The sequence below is a fragment of the Pan troglodytes genome, chromosome 13 (genome assembly GCF_028858775.2).
Source record: "Pan troglodytes isolate AG18354 chromosome 13, NHGRI_mPanTro3-v2.0_pri, whole genome shotgun sequence".
Taxonomy (NCBI): domain Eukaryota; kingdom Metazoa; phylum Chordata; class Mammalia; order Primates; family Hominidae; genus Pan; species Pan troglodytes.
This window is the reverse complement of record NC_072411.2, coordinates 113,950,407-113,970,227: the sequence shown is the minus strand read 5'-3', so window position 1 is coordinate 113,970,227 and position 19,821 is coordinate 113,950,407. Positions and strand designations below refer to the sequence as shown.

General features: G+C 36.4%; 1 protein-coding gene across 8 annotated transcripts in view; it reads left to right on the top strand.

The window, feature by feature from the left end:
* The window catches only part of ERBB4 (erb-b2 receptor tyrosine kinase 4), a 1,163,457-nt gene that overhangs the window by 810,676 nt on the left and 332,960 nt on the right, over nucleotides 1-19,821 (top strand). For all 8 annotated transcript variants that reach the window (XM_001146866.7, XM_516067.8, XM_003309455.6 and 5 more), the window contains exons 6-9: nucleotides 3,236-3,354; nucleotides 5,891-6,032; nucleotides 14,730-14,843; nucleotides 16,204-16,330. In XM_001146866.7, coding sequence (XP_001146866.3) covers nucleotides 3,236-3,354; nucleotides 5,891-6,032; nucleotides 14,730-14,843; nucleotides 16,204-16,330 — 502 coding nt within the window. The remainder of the gene's footprint in view (nucleotides 1-3,235; nucleotides 3,355-5,890; nucleotides 6,033-14,729; nucleotides 14,844-16,203; nucleotides 16,331-19,821) is intronic.

The following is a 19,821-nucleotide window of genomic DNA, read 5'->3' as shown; positions in this document are numbered from 1 at the left end:
AAGCATAATGTATGACATGAAGAGTTAATGGAAGGATACAAATTGTTTGGGGACATATCATATATATATATATATATATATATATAAAATGTGTGTATCAAATATAAATAAAACTATGTAAGTGCCAGTTACAGTTACAAACATAGTAATACACCTAGAAACAAAATAAATGGAATAAATAATAATATGTTAGATGGTAATTGATGCTGTAACAAAATACAGGAAGGAAGGAAGGGAGATGAAAGAAAGAGAGAGAAAAAAGAAGATGAAGGTTCATAAGGAGTCAGTTGATTGGGAAAAATTCAGTATTAAACAGGGGCAGACTTCAATGCAAAGGTGTGATTTGGTCAAAGACTTAAAGAAAGTGAAGGGACAGTCCAAGAGGATTTATTATGCAGAATTTTGTACCAGGATACTAATAGAAGAAATAATTTATTTTGAAGTTTAATGTAACCAAAATTGCAAATCCAAAATATACGTTCACAAACCCAGATATAAAAATTTGATTATTTTCCAAATCTTCTATAAGCTTATGGTAAAAAATAGCATGTAATCTTATTTTTACAAAATAAAAACATGACAGAGGGTGAGTCCAAGTGCCATTTTAGTTTAAACTTTATTTGATGTTTGTATTCGTTGTACTACATAGAGAATAATTAGATCATGTCAAATGGAAGAATATTCTTTATCTTTCAATATTGTGCATTATTTTATGAATATCATCATCATGTTCAATGGAAAAGGATCCAATTAAAAATATGAAATCATGAACTAATCAACAGTAGAATTTAAGGAGCATTTAAATCCTAGTATTTTAATATTTGTTTCTTTATATTTCTTAGTGACCTATCTCTTTAACTCTATACACCTTTTTATCTCTCTGATAAATATATTAAGCCCTGAGGAGATACTGCCATTGAGTTGGCAATATATGATTTACCTATTTACTTGAAGGGAATACTGCCTTATATTGTGCATTAAGTACCAAACCCTGTGTTTATCACTGAAAATTAAAACTTAAGTAAGACAATAAACTTCAATAAACCCATAGGTTAGTTGGGGTGAGGTAGAAGCAAATTTGAAAAAAATCCAAATGTATAAGTGCAATAAAAATATCTAAGTTGATGAGCACTGTTAATAGGGACCATGTAAAGCACTTTATACCTGTATATTTATCTTCAATCCTATTAGGTGGGTACTAACTCCATCTTAAAAATGGTGAAGTAAAATACAGAATGGTTAAATAACTTGCCCATATAACATGGATATATTTTGGATTTGAGCCTAGATCTTCAGACTACATAGACTGCTGCATTAACTTTATCTTCTTGCTTGTTCAGAAGCAATAGTGAGAAAATAACTCAGCTTGGAGCTGTGTCTGGAAAGGTTTCAGAGCAAGTATTTCCTAGGCTGAGAAGCTAGGAAGGGTTTTTAACATGGAGAAATGCCTTGTGAAGAAGCAATGAGAATCACAACGGAATTGCAAGTGGTATTTCTATCTGGCTGGACATGAGAAACATAGTAATGTGATTCCTGGAAGGGCAGAGATGGTGGTCAACCTATGGAGGGCTTTTGTCCCTTGCTTAAGGTTTAATCCTTTAGTACGGGGATGGTCATAAGTTTCATACTGTGAATCAACACTGATTTATAGGCGTTGGCTTACAGGTTCAAGCCATTACTTTTAGGGCATTGTGGAGGATTAACTGGAAGGAAAAGATGGGATCTGAGAAAACTTTTAGAACACTATGTAATCATTTAGAGATAGGCTTTTGAATAAAGTTAGAATAGAGAGGAGGGAAAGTACTGAGGAATATTTAGAAAACTATTGCTAATACTTGGCAATTTTATTAGGTAGGAGAAGTGATGATAAGAGGATAGGAGACAGAAAATACATTGCAAATTACTAGCGAGCTACTGGATATATGGTGCTTCCATTAATTGAGATAAGGGAACTTAGAAAAGAAATACACTCAGTAGTGGGTGTGGGAAGAAGAGTTATGTTCTGTTTTGTACACCTTGCATATCAAAATGGGGACTTCTGTAGACAGCTAGAAATGCATGCTGTAGCTCCACAGAGAACTCAATTCTAGATCTGAAAGTCATTTACTGGTAGACAGTATGCTAAGTAGAAGATGAATGACTTTTATCCAGGAATGAGCCCATAGTCCCCCCAAAATTGTCAAGAACAGGTCTGGGGAATGCTAATGTTTATGAGGCAGAGTCTTGATAAGGTAGCAACAAAGAAAGCTTAGAAGATCTGTTTGAAAATATAGGAAGAAACAAGGCTGAAGTGGAAATACAGAAACCATGAAGTGATATACTATACATATCCTGTAAAATTCATACCTTAAATACCCTAAAAATATTTTTGGAATAAATGAGATAAGCAGAATTGTGTCTCTTATTGCTATAATGTTGATGGATAGCCTTTTGTATTGCTTTTACTAAAGTATACCTCGATATGATGCTGTCAGCTTGGATTGAAGCATGTTATAAGAAAAGATCAATGATGATTTTTGTTGTGTTTACTATTAATGGCTTTCTTTCCTTCCTTTTTTCTTTCCTTCCTCCTTTCCCTCCCCTTCCTTCCTTCCTTCCTTCCTTTCTTTCCTCGTGTAAAATATTATGTGAATTAACTAAACATTTATGTGTCCCTTTTCTGCATTGACTACTAAAAGTCTTAGACCCATTTCTGGGGACACCTTCTACTAGGACCTTACTATGCACATTGTGTGAATTGACTTCACCTTTCCTAGCCTGCCAAATGTCTCATTTAGTTATCTCAATTTTCCTTTGTTTTTAATTTTAGAGACAGAGTCCCACTATGCTGCCCAAGCTGGAGTGCAGTGATTATTCACAAGTGCAGTCATAGCCCACTGCATCTTTGAACTACTGGCCTCAAGCAATCCTCCTGTCTCAGTCTCCCAAGTAGTTGGGATTACGGGCACACTCCACTGTGCCTGACTTCAAATTGGATTCTTTCTTGTTAAGTTGTATGATCGTCATAAAGCATTGTAATTATTTGCTGAAACAAGAAAGAATATAAAAATGAAATAATTATAAATTAATTTTGGAGATTTTTGTATAAAAATTTTGATCTAGTTGTAAACCTCATTCATTAAATGTTTGCTGAATTGAGTCAAAGACAGGGTGAGAAATTGTCACTCCAGAACTCAGCTTATGAGTTTCTCTTGGTGGCAGACTTTGATCATGGTCCTATCTCTGTCTTCTGCAGTGACAAGGACGGTGTGTGCAGAACAATGTGACGGCAGATGCTACGGACCTTACGTCAGTGACTGCTGCCATCGAGAATGTGCTGGAGGCTGCTCAGGACCTAAGGACACAGACTGCTTTGTATGTCTGTGATTTCTCTCTTTTATTATCCTGCTCTCCTTTCCTTCCCTATTTGATTCAGGCATACTGAATCTTTGTCTTATTACAATCAGATCAACTTTAGCCACTTTAGGATTAAGAAAAATGCTCTGCCCTCCTCAAAGTCATTCCCTCACTAGGTTGTCTACTGATTAACTAGAATTGTTCTATTAAATGAATTGTATATTTCTGATATAATTTATGTTACAAATGAGGTTCATTGGAGAACATATTGAGATATCTTTTTATAATCCAATAACATCCTTTCCAGTAATGCGGTGATTACCTGTTTATGTGGTTGCATCATTGAGTTCTGCAAGTGGGAGCAATTGCATTTTATTTCTTGAATATAAATTTCAAGATTATAGAAGATATATTTATGAGTTTCAGTATTTTCTAGTTTATATTTTAAAGGTAATATTATTTTAAAAGTTTAAGATTTATAAATAGTTTGTTAGGGACAGTTTTTAATTATATTTTGATATCATATTCCTGACACAGTACTCTTTGTCTTTGGCATACATATCAGCAATTTTGAGTTGTATTTAACTCACTTTCATATACCCAGAACACCAGCTTAATTTTAAAGCTAAAAATTGTAAAAATACACAAATGTTTATATAGTTGAAAATGAACACAGAAATTTTTTTCTCTCAAATATCCAGCAAACATATGTAGTAGAACTGAGCTTTTTAAAAAAAAAAAAAAGAAAGACACTTAATTCCAGCAATGAGCAAACCATATATTAAAGCTCTTATGATATAGACAGTAATTTCTTAGTTTTCTTAATATCATAAGGAATATAATCTTCTATACTCATTCTATAGTGAAACAAAAATAGGTATTGCAGAGGTGGATAGGGAGGAAGAAGAAAAGGAAATAAAAATGTGAAAAATTTAAAAATACTCAGTAGGTCTTGAACTGAGAACCTTCCTCTGTCTTTCATCAGACGTAGGATGGAAGCTTGATTCTGAAGACACTGAACACTGCAGGTGTTTCATTAACAATTCCAAAACAATAACAACAATAAACAGCAATAGCAAAAACTCTTAGAAGTTTTGCACTGCAGTTTTTTTCGTGGTTCCATTATCATGATAAGCACAGTGCTGAGTGAGCTTCAAATTATCATTTCATTACTTTTATGGAACGGTCCAATGATTCCACTTTGGCTTTTGGTACAGAATGTTCAACAATGCCAGACTAAGGCCTTGGTGTAAGTTACATTGTTTTGTATGCTGTCGCAAAGCTAAATTTGTTTTACTCCTCTGACTTATGTTCCTTTGTTCCTGAGCAATCTGTGTACAGCATTGCATAAAATATGTTAGTAAAGCAATTATAAGGACACATGAAATTTTATAACCATAAATTAAAACTTACTGAGTTTTCTAGATTGGTTTTTAATAGATTCTTCCTAGAATGTGTCATCTTAGTGAATAATGTATCGTCAGTAAGTCTCGTTCTGATTATGCATCTAGTAGACCATCATCAGGGAATTGTCATGTTTATGATAAAGTGCTTGCTAAAACAACAATTGATGAAGCAATGTTTTGAGGAAACAGAATAAATTAATGCTTATTAATAACCATATGCACTATTTATGATTAAATGTAAATCATAGCTTGAGTTTGTATTAGCTTGCTTTCCAAGGCCCAAATCATTCCTAAAATGGCTTAATTTCTTAATTGAAAGAATTAGCTCATCCACACTTTTGTTAATCACATGTTTATATGTACTTACACATATATTCTGTTTTTATATGAAGTACCTACCTCTCAGGTAATAAAATGGTTTTTAATTCTTCCCAAATGAATTTGAAAATATTAATAAATTGAGTTATGAGTATAAATATATGAGTCAGCAGAAATGAACTGTCTTCTACATGGTAGCTTTTACTAAATGGAGTGGCATTAGGAAAAAAGCCATACTAGAAATGACATCATATTATTTAATTACAGGCCAACTATAGCTAATTACCTCTTTACATTTTGGCATTACATGCACTGTATTTGTATTTGGCTAGTCACCAGCCAGAGCCTTTTCTTTAAGTCCAATATAAATCACCATCACAATGTTTTCTTACAGGACAGTGGTGATAATTGTACTTTACATGTCACTTGGGACATGGAACTTTTTAAAATACCAGCTCAAGTGGACATCCAGCCTGTAGAATTAGGGATTTTGTTGTCAGTGCTATACTTTAAGACTAAATATAAATGCTTTGAATAAGTGTGAACTCAAATAATTTTTCACTATTAGCTAACTTTAAACCAATTCTCAGTTTAGAAATTACTGGTTACAGGCTAAGCACTTTGAGCATCAGTAGCCATAAATTTTCCTATTTACTGACACTGGAAAAAAGAGTTTTATGAAATTTTGGAAACACACATGACTCTTAAATTATCAAATTTTGTAATATTTGTGGAATTATTATAGAAAAAAACTTCTGTTTTGGCAGTGTTTCATTAACAAGTATTATGAATTTTATTTGTAAATGAAAGTAATATTTGCTATGTTGCAGGCCTGCATGAATTTCAATGACAGTGGAGCATGTGTTACTCAGTGTCCCCAAACCTTTGTTTACAATCCAACCACTTTTCAACTGGAGCACAATTTCAATGCAAAGTACACATATGGAGCATTCTGTGTCAAGAAATGTCCACGTAAGTAACAGAATAAGAATAACCAAATTAATTAGGTCATTATTTGAAATCAAAAGAATTTTATGTAAGTTTATTTTAATTTGAAACTTGTAAGAATATTATAAGTACTTTGGGTATAGATACTATTGCCCCCATTTTATAAATAAAGAAACTAAACCAAAACTTTAAAGTGATTTGTGTAAAGTTTCATAGCAAAAGAATGACATGTTTGAGGTTATAAAACTCTTACTGTGGCTGGGCGCCGTGGCTCACACCTGTAATCCCAGCACTTTGGGAGGCCGAGGTGGGTGGCACCTGAGATCAGGAGTTCGAGACCAGCCTGACCAATATGGTGAAACCCCGTCTCTACTGAAAACACAAAAATTAGCCAGGCGTGGTGGCAGGCGCCTGCAGCCCCAGCTATTCTGGAGGCTGAGACAGGAGGATGGTTTGAACCTGGGAGGTGGAGGTTGCAGTGAGCCGAGACGGTGCCACTGCACTCCAGCCTGGGTGACAGAGAAAGACTCCATCTCAAAAACAAACAAACAAACAAAAACCTCTTTCTGTTTTTACTATACCACAATATTTTTGCCTATCATACTGTTTCTCCAAAAAAGTAATTAGTTAAGTGGCAGCAAGCTATGTAATGAATAGGGTCTGTTTCTAATAATAATGGATTTTTACCTAAAATTATTTCTATTCCTTATTTATAACTAGAATACTTAGCATTATATTTTTAATATCAAGTTAACCTTAAACAAAACATATATATATATGTTTAATAGCAAATTAACCTTAAATAAAACATGTATATATATAAAGGGTATGTTAAAGGATCTTAAACAAATTGATAACATCCTGAGGATTCAAAAGGACTGACTTAACTTTCATCAGGTATTCAGGATAATATATTGATATTTACTTGACTCTATTTTTTTTTTGTTTTTTTTTGCTTTGAGTAACCAATGGGACATTTCCTATTGGAAAGGCTGAAAAAAAATCACTATATGTGTCCATATACTCATTTAAAAGAATTATTTATAGTCTGTGCTATACATATAACGTGACTTACTTCAGTTTGTGTATGTGTTACAGTAGGAAGTACAGGCTGAGCATCCATAATCCAAAAATCCAAAATCTGAAATGCTCCAATATTTGAAACTTTTAGAGTGCTGACATGATGTCACAAATGAAAAATTTCACACCTGACTTCATGTGATAGGTCACAGTCAAAATGCACACAACACAGTTTATTTAGTGTTCCCAAGAGGGAAAAAAACATACACACATACACACACTCTCAGCCCCTTTCGACTGTGGTACATCTTTTCCATGCATACCCAGATTTCCAAAGGGAAGCACACCCACAGGTAATAAAATGGCACGTGTGCAGGCCAGACACACCAATGGCAGGTTTTCCAAAATGCCATTTTGTGGTGTTGAGATATTGTTGAAAATGTCAAAAAGGCCTGCAGCTATCCCTCTGGGAAAGGGTGGTAAAAATAAGAGGAAACATTTATGTTTATGTATAGCATAGAAAGTCAAGCTTTTGGAGAAATGGGAGAACGGTGTAAGTATGCAACATCATAGAGAAGAGAAGAGTACAGTGTTGGTAGGAACACTTTGTGTGACCTGAAGAAACAGAAGGATAAACTGTTCTATGCTGAAAATGAATAACAGAAGTTAATGAAAAATAGAATAGCACTGAATAAAGCTAATGATAAAGATCTTGCTTGTGTACCGAAAGAGTGGATTTGTCAGCATGTAGATGAACATAAGCCACATAATGGTATGCTGATCATCAAACAGGCAAAGATCCAGCACGATGAACTGAAAGTTGAAGAGAACTGTAAATATTCAACAGGCTGGACACAGAAATTTAAGAAAAGACATGGCATTAAATCTTTAGAGATTCCCGGTGACAAAATATCTGCTGATCACAAAGCAGTGGAGAAATTCATCATTGAGTTTGCCAAGGTCATCACTGATAAAAATCTGACACCAGGACAATTCTGTGATGCTGATGAAACATCACTGTTTTAACAGTGCTCCTCCAGAAAGACATTGACCACAGTTCATTAGACAGCCCCTGCAGGAATGAAGGATACCAAAGACAGAATGACTGGGCTGGAATGTGCTAATACAGCAGGCACACATAAATGTAAACTTGCTGTGATAGGCAAAAGCTTGCATCCTCAGTTTCCAAGGAGTGAATTTCTTACCAATTATTATGCTACTAAAAATGCATCGGTTACTGGGAACAACTTTTCTTATTGGCTTCACCCAAACATTTTATACTAGCACCTCCTGCTCATTGCTGGGAAGCTGGACTGGATGTTGACTGCAAGATTTTGTTTTTCCTTGACAACCGTCCTACTCATCCTGCAGCTGAAATTCTCATCAAAAACAATGTTTATGCCGTGTACTTTCCCTTAAATGTGACTCATTAATTCAGCCATGTAAACAGACTATGCTTAGAGCAATGAAAAGTAAATACAAAAACACTTTCCTTTTTTTTTCTTCTTCTTTTCTTTTTTTTGAGACAGAATCTCGCTCTGTCACCCAGGCTGGAATGCAGTAGTATGATCTCGGCTCACTGCAACCTCTGCATCCCGGGTTCAAGCGATTCTCCTGCCTTAGCCTCCCGAGTAGCTGGGACTACAGGCACGTGCCACCATGCTTGGCTAATTTTTTGGATTTTTAGTAGAGACGGGGTTTCACTGTGTTAGCCAGGATGGTCTCGATCTCCTGATCTTGTGATTAGCCCGCCTCGGCCTCCCAAAGTGCTGGGATTACAGACGTGACCCACCGCACCTGGCCAAAAACACTTTCTTGAACAGCATGCTAGCAGCAGTGAACAAAGGCCTGGGTGTGGGAAGGTTTTCAAAAGAAGCTTAGCATGAAGGATGCTGTATGTGCTGTTGTCAATGCTTGGAACACAGTAACTAAAGACACAGTTTTGCATGCCAGGTACAACCTCTGACCTATGACTGTGTTCAGGAAAAAGGTGGTTACTTGGAAAGATTCCCTATGTCAGGTGAGAAAAAAATAATCCTTCAGAGTCCATCAGTAAACTGGAAGAAATGGATATCACAGAAGTTTTTAACATTGATAACGAGTTGTTCCTTCATTGACTGATGGTGAAATTGCAGAAGTCGCTCTGAATCAAAGCAATTGTGGTAATAGTGACAATGAAAATGTTTTTAACATTGCACAAAAAGTTATCTACAGAAGACATGATGAAAATGTGTTATGGGCTCACTGAAGGACTAGAGCATGGTGCATTCATAACAGAACAAGAAGTCATGGGAGTTTATAAAATCAAAAAGAGACTTCTAAGACAAAATTCACTGTTAATGGGCAAATGACCCTGGAGGAAACATTTTAAAAAGCCATCCAGCAGAAAGCCCCCTTATCCCTGTAGGACCCATTCCCTGGTTTCTCAACTGTTTCTGATGTTTCTTTTTACCTAAGAAAATAAAACACAGTGTATTGTAACCTTTTAATCAAAACACAGCATCATAGATGGACACTAAAAGCCTGCATTATTTGTTGTTGCTGTTGTTTCACAGCTGATACAGGTATTCTGGTCATTCTACTGTGATACCTAGTTATTCCGAACACATTATCTTTTCACTGTGTTAGTGGTATACCATGTTTTTTTTTTTAGTTTTATATATTTATGTGTGAATAAGTGTAAGAATATGATTGCTCATCAGTAGTATATAAATTTAGTGTTATGAATGATGGTGATGCCAAACAACCACAGATTGTCTATGTTGATGGCTGAGATAGTGATGCCTTTGTTTCTGATGGTTCAGTGTACACAAACTGTGTTTCACACCAAACATTACTTAAAATATTATATAAAATTACCTCAGGTCATGTGTATAAGATATATGGAATCATAAAAACTGAATATTGTTTTTAGACTAGGGTTTCATCCCCAAGGTATTTCATTATGTTTATGCAAATATTACAAAATCCAAAAAATTCTGAAATCTGAAACACATCTGGTCCCAAGCATTTTGGATAAGGGATACTCAATCTGTATAAGGGACATGGGATTAGGGTGGCTATGGATTGTGGCTTCGTTCCCTTATTAGTCATGTGATTTTTAAATAACACCTTTTGTTCTCTATTTCTTCTTCTTTAAGATGTGGGTTATAAAAATTATATCTTCTGGCCAGGCATGGTGGCTCATGCCTGTAATCCCAACACTTTGGAAGGCTGAGGTAGACAGATCATGTGAGGTCAGGAGTTTGAGACCAGCCTGGCCAACATAGTGAAACCCCATCTGTACTAAAAATACAAAAATTATCCGGTCATGGTGGCACACACCTGTAATCCCAGCTATTTGGGAAGTGGAGATAGATAGGAGAATGCTTATACCCAGGAGGCAGAGGTTGCAGTGAGCCGGGATCATGCAATCGCACTCCAGCCTGGGCAAAAAGAGCAAAACTCTGTCTCAAAAATATATATATATCTTCCCTCCTTTCTTTCCAGAGCCATTATAACAATCGAAGAGATAGGATATAAGGATGAGGGGGGTAGATTTTTTATTTTTTTGGAGACAGAGTCTGGTTCTGTCACCCAGGCTGGAGAGCAATGGCGCAATCTCGGCTCACTGCAACCTCCGCCTCCCAGGTTCAAGCGATTCCCCTGCCTCAGCTCCTGAGTCACTGGGATTACAGGCACATGCCACCATGCCCAGCTAATTTTTGTATTTTTAGTGGATCCTGGGTTTCACCATGTTGGCCAGGCTGTCTTGAACTCCTGACCTCAGTTAATCCACCTCCCTCGGCCTCCCAAAGTGCTGGGATTACAGGCGTGAGCCACCGCGCCAGGCCGAGAGGGGTAGATTATTTAAAAAGGCTTTGAAAACACAATTCTAGTCATTGTTATGAAACACGTTCATATCCATTAAAGTAAAAATTGTACTTTGACTTCTTTATGTATATATATGTGTGTTTAATATGTCTCTTAATTAGCATTTTAAAGTCACAGACACACTAACTCCAAGACAGCAAAGATTTTGCATCTTAAATATTTCAGTATTCACACCAGTCCTTTTCATCTAATAACCTCTTATCTAAAGTCACCCTATATGTCACCATGTACCATCCTTACAAAACTGAGGGCTTGGCAGTATTGCAGGATGGGGCTAAATGATATTTTCCCTTTTCTTAGAAGCGCATTATACTACTACCTAATCTACTACCTTCAAATTAGGATGCCTTTCCCAAAGACAGTCAAAACTATGCTTTCTTGGAGTTTTTTTGGTGCTTTCCCTTTTATTCAAGTCCTTAGGTTGAAGCCCAAGGGTTGGGTGAGAGCAGAAGTACCAGGAAAATTTGAATTAGAGAATTCCCCTTTTCTTTACTATATCCCTTATAGTGATTCACCTGAAAGTTGTCAACTCCAAACTGTAGTAAGTGGCTAAACATGAAGACCTATTGTGTGAAATTACATGACTTGTTTACTTTAAATGTGGTAACTTACAGTCTTCCTTTCTTAGATTAGTTTGTGTATCTCAAACTACAGGCTAATTTAAAGCACTTCAGTATTTGTCTATGAAAAAATTTAAATCTCTGATGGGCCTGGCTTACATGGCTTGGTTTGCCAAATTGAAGCTTTCTTGGGAAAACAAGGACATTAAGCTTCTTCTTTTGTTGTTGTTGTTGTTGTTGTTGTTGTTTGAGACGGAGTCTCGCTCTGTCGCCCAGGCCGGAATGCAGTGGCGCAATCTCGGCTCACTGCAAGCTCCGCCTCCCGGGTTCACGCCATTCTCCTGCCTCAGCCTCCCGAGTAGCTGGGACTACAGGCGCCCGCCACCAGGCCCGGCTAATTTTTTGTATTTTTAGTAGAGACGGGGTTTCACCGTGTTAGCCAGGATGGTCTTGATCTCCTGACCTCGTGATCCACCCACCTTGGCCTCCCAAAGTGCTGGGATTACAGGCGTGAGCCACCGCGCCCGCCCTTTTTTTTTTTTTTTTTTTTTTTTTAAGACAGAGTTTCACTGTTGTTGCCCAGGCTGGAGTGCAATGGCACGATCTCGGCTCACTACAACCTCCACCTCCCGGGTTCAAGCAATTCTCCTGCCTCAGTCTCCCTAGTAGCTGGGATTACAGGCATGCACCACCATGCCTGGCTAATTTTGTATTTTTAGTAGAGATGGGGTTTCTCCATGTTGGTCAGGCTGGTCTTGAACTCCCTACCTCAGGTGATCCACCCGCCTCGGCCTCCCAAAGTGCTGGGATTACAGGCGTGAGCCACTGTGCCCGGCCGGACATTAAGCTTCTAAATGCAGGTCTACAGTTCCTAATCCAGAATTCTGAAATTTAAAAACTCCAAACATGCATTTTCTGAAACTCATTTGGGTGCAAAACTTGAATCTAACTGATATAAGACTAATTATAATATTTGTTTATTCCATTCGGCAGAAATGTGAAAGGGTTTCATTGTAACGCATTTCCCAAGATGTATTAGTTGGTTCTTACACTGCTATAAAGAAATACCTGAGACTGGGTAATTGATAAACAAAAGAGGTACAATTGGCTCATGGTTCTGTAGGCTGTACAGGAAGCATGAGGGGTTCTGGAGAGGGCTCAGGAAACTTTCAATCACAGTGAAGGTGAAGAGAAGCAATTATGTCTTCCATGGCCAGAGCAGGAGGAAGAGAGAGGCAGGAGGTGTGACACACTTGTGAACAACCAGATCTCATGCTAACTCACTCTTGCCAGGACAACACCAAGGGAGATGGTGTTAAACCATGAGAAGCCAACCCCATGATTCATTCACCTCCCTCCAGGTCACACCTCCAATACTGAGGATTATAATTCGACATGAGATTTGGGTGGGGACACAGATCCAAACCATATCACAAGACCTTGAAGAAAGAATGGCTATTTAATATCATGTATGCACCTGTTGCAGGTTGGATTCCCCTGAGATAGAGATTAGGTTATTAAGGAGTAGTCTCAAAATCAGCACTTTTTGGGGAAGGGAAGAAAGCAAGATTGGACTTTGATATCATCTCAACAAAGTGACTCTTTGTTGTGGTGGATGCTTTCATGTGGATATTGACTTGGAATGCAAATTTTTCCATACTTTGTACCCACTCCCATGGATTCTTTGCCCCAGATTCCCTTTCTTCCAAATTTTCCAGTATTTCTTCTCTCAGGACAAGCTCATGACTTCATATATATTCTAAGGTCAAGCAACTTCTCTTTTCATACAAAATGAGTAATCAATTTCGCTACTTAGAATTATACCCGTTGGTAAGATTTTCTCTTGTCTCTGTGTTTCAAGTCTAGTCATAGGTGAGATGGCAGACAGAGAAGCTGCCATCCATTTTCAGCTAGTACCCACATACCTAGTCTATTTTGTGTCTTACTCTGTTAGCTTTTCCTAAGTGCCTTCTCTTAGCTCCCACACAGCCATAGGTTTGAGATGACTGAGAGGGGCCAGCCCAGTGGTGGATGGCATGGGGGGCTCTTAACCATTTGCTTATGCAGTTTACTTGTGCTTCTGCCCCTACACATATCCTACTTTAATTTTACAATGGAATGCTCTTGGACCTGCCCAACATGATGACATTGTGACATTATAGCAAAACCCTGTTCATGATAGGCAATTCTGGCTATAAGGTCTGACCCAAGATCCATCTCTACCAGGACCCAGAAGCATGTCAAAAGCTGTTTATTAAATGGTGTGCAATCCTATGCTACAGGTGGCATAGCTTAGCTCTAAAAACCTAGAAGTCTCTGTTGTGATTTTCTGATGAAACTTGCCATAAATCTACATGGCGTATTTTCCCACTATAGATGCTTCCAATATCATAGAGCCTCTTGGGTTTTATGGCCCAAGTAGCAAAATTGCTTGCATCACAGCCTAGATATACATCATATGCCTTTCCTGCTTTGGGCACCCCTCAAGGCTGTAAGCATTCCACAACATTGCATATTGTGCCAGAACAATATTCCCAGGCATGGAAGGATGCTACTTTTAAAACCAGAGTGGCCTAGCAGGTATTGTGTTTCCTACTTATTGTGAGAGCCTTTAGGTGCAATAATTTGTCCTTTATTTTGGAGGGGATGTTCTGGCATATCCCAGGTCACTGGACTGCTAGACATTTAATCCAAGTATTGGGTAACAAACTGCTCCTTGTCTATTTGATATACCTTTTCCAAAGTACTACCCTTTCCAATTTTATTTTGTTTCTTCATATAAAAATATGAGAAAGGTTTTGTGGCACTCCATTGAAAAATAGAACACATTTTGAGCATTTTCTCCTGGATGTGAAGTATACTCTGATCCAAGGCAGTTCAACTTAAGCTTCATTTGTGCTTCATGGACTTGAAGTATTTTTGGACTTCAAACTTGCGTCATGTCATGAAATGAAGTGGAACTATTGACACACACAAGCTAAATGTCACGTAGTTTCCTAAGTATATAAAAGAAATCTACTCTATCTTGGGGGCAATTCAATATGTGGAGCAGTAACCAAGCAAGTACTAGTTGTTGTTAACACACATTGCATTTGACTGGAAATACAATTTCAGGTTGAGATATTTAAACCAAGAGTTGTTTAAGGGTAAGATACATAAACACTATCAATGATGCTAATCATTTTTAAACCCTAAAATATCTTGTTTTGAACTTGTTTGCTGAATGTTAACATTAATGCTTATTTTACCTTTTTTTTTTTTTAATCAGATAACTTTGTGGTAGATTCCAGTTCTTGTGTGCGTGCCTGCCCTAGTTCCAAGATGGAAGTAGAAGAAAATGGGATTAAAATGTGTAAACCTTGCACTGACATTTGCCCAAAAGGTGAGTGGTAGCTCAGATTATTTAGTTAGAACTGGGCCTATATAACAAGGTTTTTAATTCACTTTTAAGTAGACCAACTTTTTAATATAAACCCACTCTCACAACCAAACCTACCCATACACGCTTTCCATAATTTTGGACAGTTACGCAAAATATGAACTTTTATAGCACTGTATATTATTGAGTTCAAATTTTATCTACTAAAATGGCCCAGAAAAAAACGCACATGTAACATTGATAGGAACTCAGAAATAAAGTTGCATGTTATTCTGTCAATAGCAAATCTTAAAAGCTTTGTAAAAAACAAGAGTTCACATGGTTATGTTGGCATCACAACACATATTAGTTGCTTGCCACTATATACAAAATTATCTGCTAAGCATAAAAAGAGATCCAGAGGGGCATGAAATTTACTTTCCAGATCTTGAAAATGTATTTTGAAAGATGAGATCTATGAAATGACAAGAAACTTTACCATAAGTTTAAAATAAATATATCAGATAATTCATGCCATAGAATTTTAGCAGAGGAAGGAATCTCTTCCAGCTGTGGGCAGTCTAATTCCTCACCAGAATGAAACCTAAATTAAGCAAGATGAAAATAAAGTCTAAATCTCCTGAATGTTATTAAACTTTTCAAAGTATCAGGGAGTGCCCTAGAAAAGGACAAACTCCAGACTTACTTTTAGATGGTGTTTTCTCTCTCTCCCTCTCTGTTTCTTCCTTATCCCCTCTCTCTCCTTCTCTATACATACCCCCACCCACACACAAAAATTGTTTTTTTTTGTTTGTTTAAATTAGAAGCTTCAGAAAGCATGTTCAATTTAAGCATAAATATTTGATGGCCCTTGATTTTGGTTATAATTCACATCATTAGAACTCTTTATTTACGTATATTCTCCATTAGACCACTGTTTTTAAAATTGCAGGTTGTAGACCATTAGTATGTAGGCCATGAAATCATTTTGCTAAAGTTACCAGCATTTCAAAATCATTAAAAATGATATTTTCAAAGAAAGTAGAAAATAGATAATTTTATGTTGTTAGGAGGAGTATTGATTTATAAAATTTCTGTAAGACTTATGTATATGTTATGTGTGTATACTGGGTCTTGATATAAAATGTAATTTCTATGATGAGTCATTGTCATTTGATTTTAATGCAGGGACAAGTTTTTAAAGCAGAACCAGTAATGAATGTTGAATGAATGAATAATTATTTTACTTTTTAGAAAACAAAATTTGTAATATATTTTATATGTTACAATTAAAAATACTCTGCTATTTTATAATGAAGATGCAATGATTTATTGGCCAAAAATAAGTTTCTCAGTCCCCTAACTCTGAGTCTTGTTTCTACAGCTTGTGATGGCATTGGCACAGGATCATTGATGTCAGCTCAGACTGTGGATTCCAGTAACATTGACAAATTCATAAACTGTACCAAGATCAATGGGAATTTGATCTTTCTAGTCACTGGTATTCATGGGTCAGTATTAAATTTTTGTGCAAGTTATTTTACAAAGTGTAGACAAAACTGAAGAGATTCTTTAGTTTTGTTTATTTGATTCCTCTGGAACCTGAAGAGTTTCACCTTTCATTAATGCTCCTCACCAACAAAAGCAGGGGCCTGATTTCACCAGCAATGACAGTATACTAGTTTTGGAATGTGCTCAAACTTTAGTTTGGTGACTAAGGTCAAAAATATAAATTTGTATTTAAACTAAATTATATTTTAGGACATTCTCCTCAAATCCACAGTTTTCAGCAAGCTTGACTTATTTTTAGATATGTTTAGGGAAAAAAGTATCATTGGTTGAGGTGGGAAAATTCATTCAAACTTCTAATTGATTAGCTTGAGAAAACATGAATTAATATCCTTAAAAAGTCTCACATAAAACTAATCAGTATGTTGAAATTCCCCTGAGCTTCTTCCAGAAATTCTTTGTCCTGATGTGTTATTTTTGTCTTGTTTCCCTTAAGTTGGGAAGTTAGCACCACTGTAAGAGATGCTGCTAAATGAATTTCATTTTGGTAATAAAAATTGCAACGTGATTTATCTGGGCTCCTTCATTACAGGACCCCCTACTGGTTTTAACTGGAAAACAAGTTTGTATTCTTTGAATGTCAGTATTTTAACATTGTATGTTATCTATTTGTCTATATTACTACTTAATCCCTAAATGTTAGTGCTGCAGGCTACAGATAAAGAATATCTCTCATATATTTTAATTCAAAATCTTACTCTGAACATGTATCAGATCATTTCTAAAAGCAAACTAATTTGACATATTATGAATAAATATGTCCAAATAGGAATGGCAAGAACAATAGAACAAAGTGTTTCTTTTCATTCAAATCAATTATTATATGTATTATTGCTAAATGTCTGTTTATTTTAATAGGTAGCTTTTAATACAGCCCCATGTTAGATAGTATAATAGTATGTATGTAGCTGCCACCCCATAATTGTTGTATCTGTCTTAAGAAATGTCTTTTTTTTTTTTTTTTACTTACCTTTTAAAATGTATAGACTTGGTAATTGTCGGCCCATATTCCTACATGGCAAAAATTTGTTGGAACTGGGTAGCCGTATTAGTCAGTTATCATGCTGTTAATAAAGACACACCCGAGACTGGGCAATTTACAAAGAAAAAAGAGGTTCGGTGGACTCACAGTCCCACATGGCTGGGGAGGCCTCACAATCATGATGGAAGGCAAAGGAGGAGAAAAGCATGTCTTACATGGTGGCAGGCAAGAGACAGTTTGTGTAGGGAAACTCCCCTGTATAAAACCATCAGATCTCACGAGAATTATTCACTATCATGAGAACAGCGTGGGAAAGACCCACTCCCATGATTCAGTTACCTCCCACTGGGTCCCTCCCACAACACGTGGGAATTGTAGGAGCTACAATTCAATATGATATTTTGATGAGGACATTGCCAAAGCAAATCAGTAACACTAGTCATTTTGAATGGGACACACTTAATCAACTTTACCATAGTCCCCACTGGCCTTCTGAATCCATTTACATTGCTGTCTTACCCTCCTTGCCCCATTGCATAGGAGACCTGGGACAATATTTAGGTGCTTCTTCATAATTTAATGCACATATGACATTTAGTAAAGCAATATACCCACAATTTGACTATATTTAAAACCAAATACCACATGAATGTAAGATTATATTATGCTAATAATGTCTTCTGAGAAATAAGAAGATAGAGCCACTTGACTCACATTGCGTGCTTTCACCTAGAAATAATAAATGAATTAGCCTCAAGCCTCACTGTGGGGAATGATTTGAAATCATATTCACATGAATTGCATTAGACAAGTGGTTTTTATCCTTATCAGGCGCAACATTCCACTTTTATATATTAAAAAATTGCCACTTTTCAATTCTGAAATAAAATTTATAGATAATATAACCTAAATATATATTGTTTTAATTATTATAATTCTCTAGTTGTAATTTTAAAAGAAATACAAAAAAGTAAGGTACAGTAAAATATTGTTAGGGGAATGCCAAGTTTCCAATTATATGAAAGTTTGGATTTATGAAAAATGAGATTAGAAGGCATTTTTGTGTAAGAAGTACCAGGAAATAAAAAGCAGAGGAACAGCTGACCACTGGAATAGAAAACCACTAGCCAGACACATTGTTATATGACAAAAGAAAGAGGGAAATGACTTTCATTGAAATTGGAGTAAATTGCTTCTCGACTTTTTGGCTAAGATCAAGTGAAATTGGAGCAACACAACTAGGGAATTATACCTGGCCAAAGTATGACCAAGCATGAAGTTTGCACATATGAGGTCCTAAATGTCTAGTAGGACATTTTAAGGTTGTATAAAACATGACTCAATCCTTTGATTTAAGAGACAGTTAACAACCTTGTGATAACTGCTGTAAACTATAGGATCACCCAGTCTCTGTTACAACTGAAACAGCTCTCCAGATGTGCCAACTTCCTGTTCGTGGGGTGGTGCTGCCCCCATTGAGAAACACTGCAAGAATTTTGTGATAGTAGAAAGATTGCAAACCACCAAAAGTGACCTGCCAAGGCTAAAATTCTTACAGATAAAACATGGGTAGAAAGGTTTCAAAAATATTCTATCTAGTGAGGTTCAGAATAGTTATTTTAGTCTTGGTTCATCATAGAACATAATTATTAAAACTCTAGATTTCTACTAGTTATAAAATTTCTCTCTCTCTCTCATATATATATATATACACACACACACACACACACACACACACACACACACACACACACACACATATATATAGTCACCTCCGGCCCAGAGTGGAGGAAAGTTTAATAAATAAATGCAATAAAAAATGGAAACAGGTAGTCCAATGAATAAAAATGCATCAGGCAGTAAGGACCATGCATTTACAAGTTTATGGGAAGAATACCACTTTAGACTAACCCAGACTTCTAAGGAGAAAAATATTGCTCATTCATCCAGGTGAAAAATTACTTATGGAAAATCAGCTTACATGGATTAGAAGTAGAAAGGTAAACCAAGTTTGTCTTAAACATAAACTTAGAAAATGAGAGTTAGGATTTCTTCTTGGATAATTTGATCCAGAGTAGACTGGAGTGTGATTTGCAGCTCCACCACGGAGGGTTTGTGTTGAGTTGCATGGCTTTCTCTCACGTCAAACACTAGGTTTCCTCCAATAAAAAAAACTTGAGAAATGGATTAACAATAAATACCTATTTCCTATGCTTGTTGTGGTGATTAAAAACAAAAGTTGTTTTGAATTGCTCAGCCCAGTGCCTGGCATATTGTAAACCTTAACAAATGGTATAAAATAGAAGGTTGGAAGTGTGGGGAAGGAGGGAAAGATAGTGAGAAAGAGAGAGAGAGAGAGAGAAGGATGGAAACAGAGAGAAACGAAAATCAATAAAAAACAAAACAGGAGGAGAAGAAGGCAGTGGAAAGGAAAAATCACAGTGCCTATGT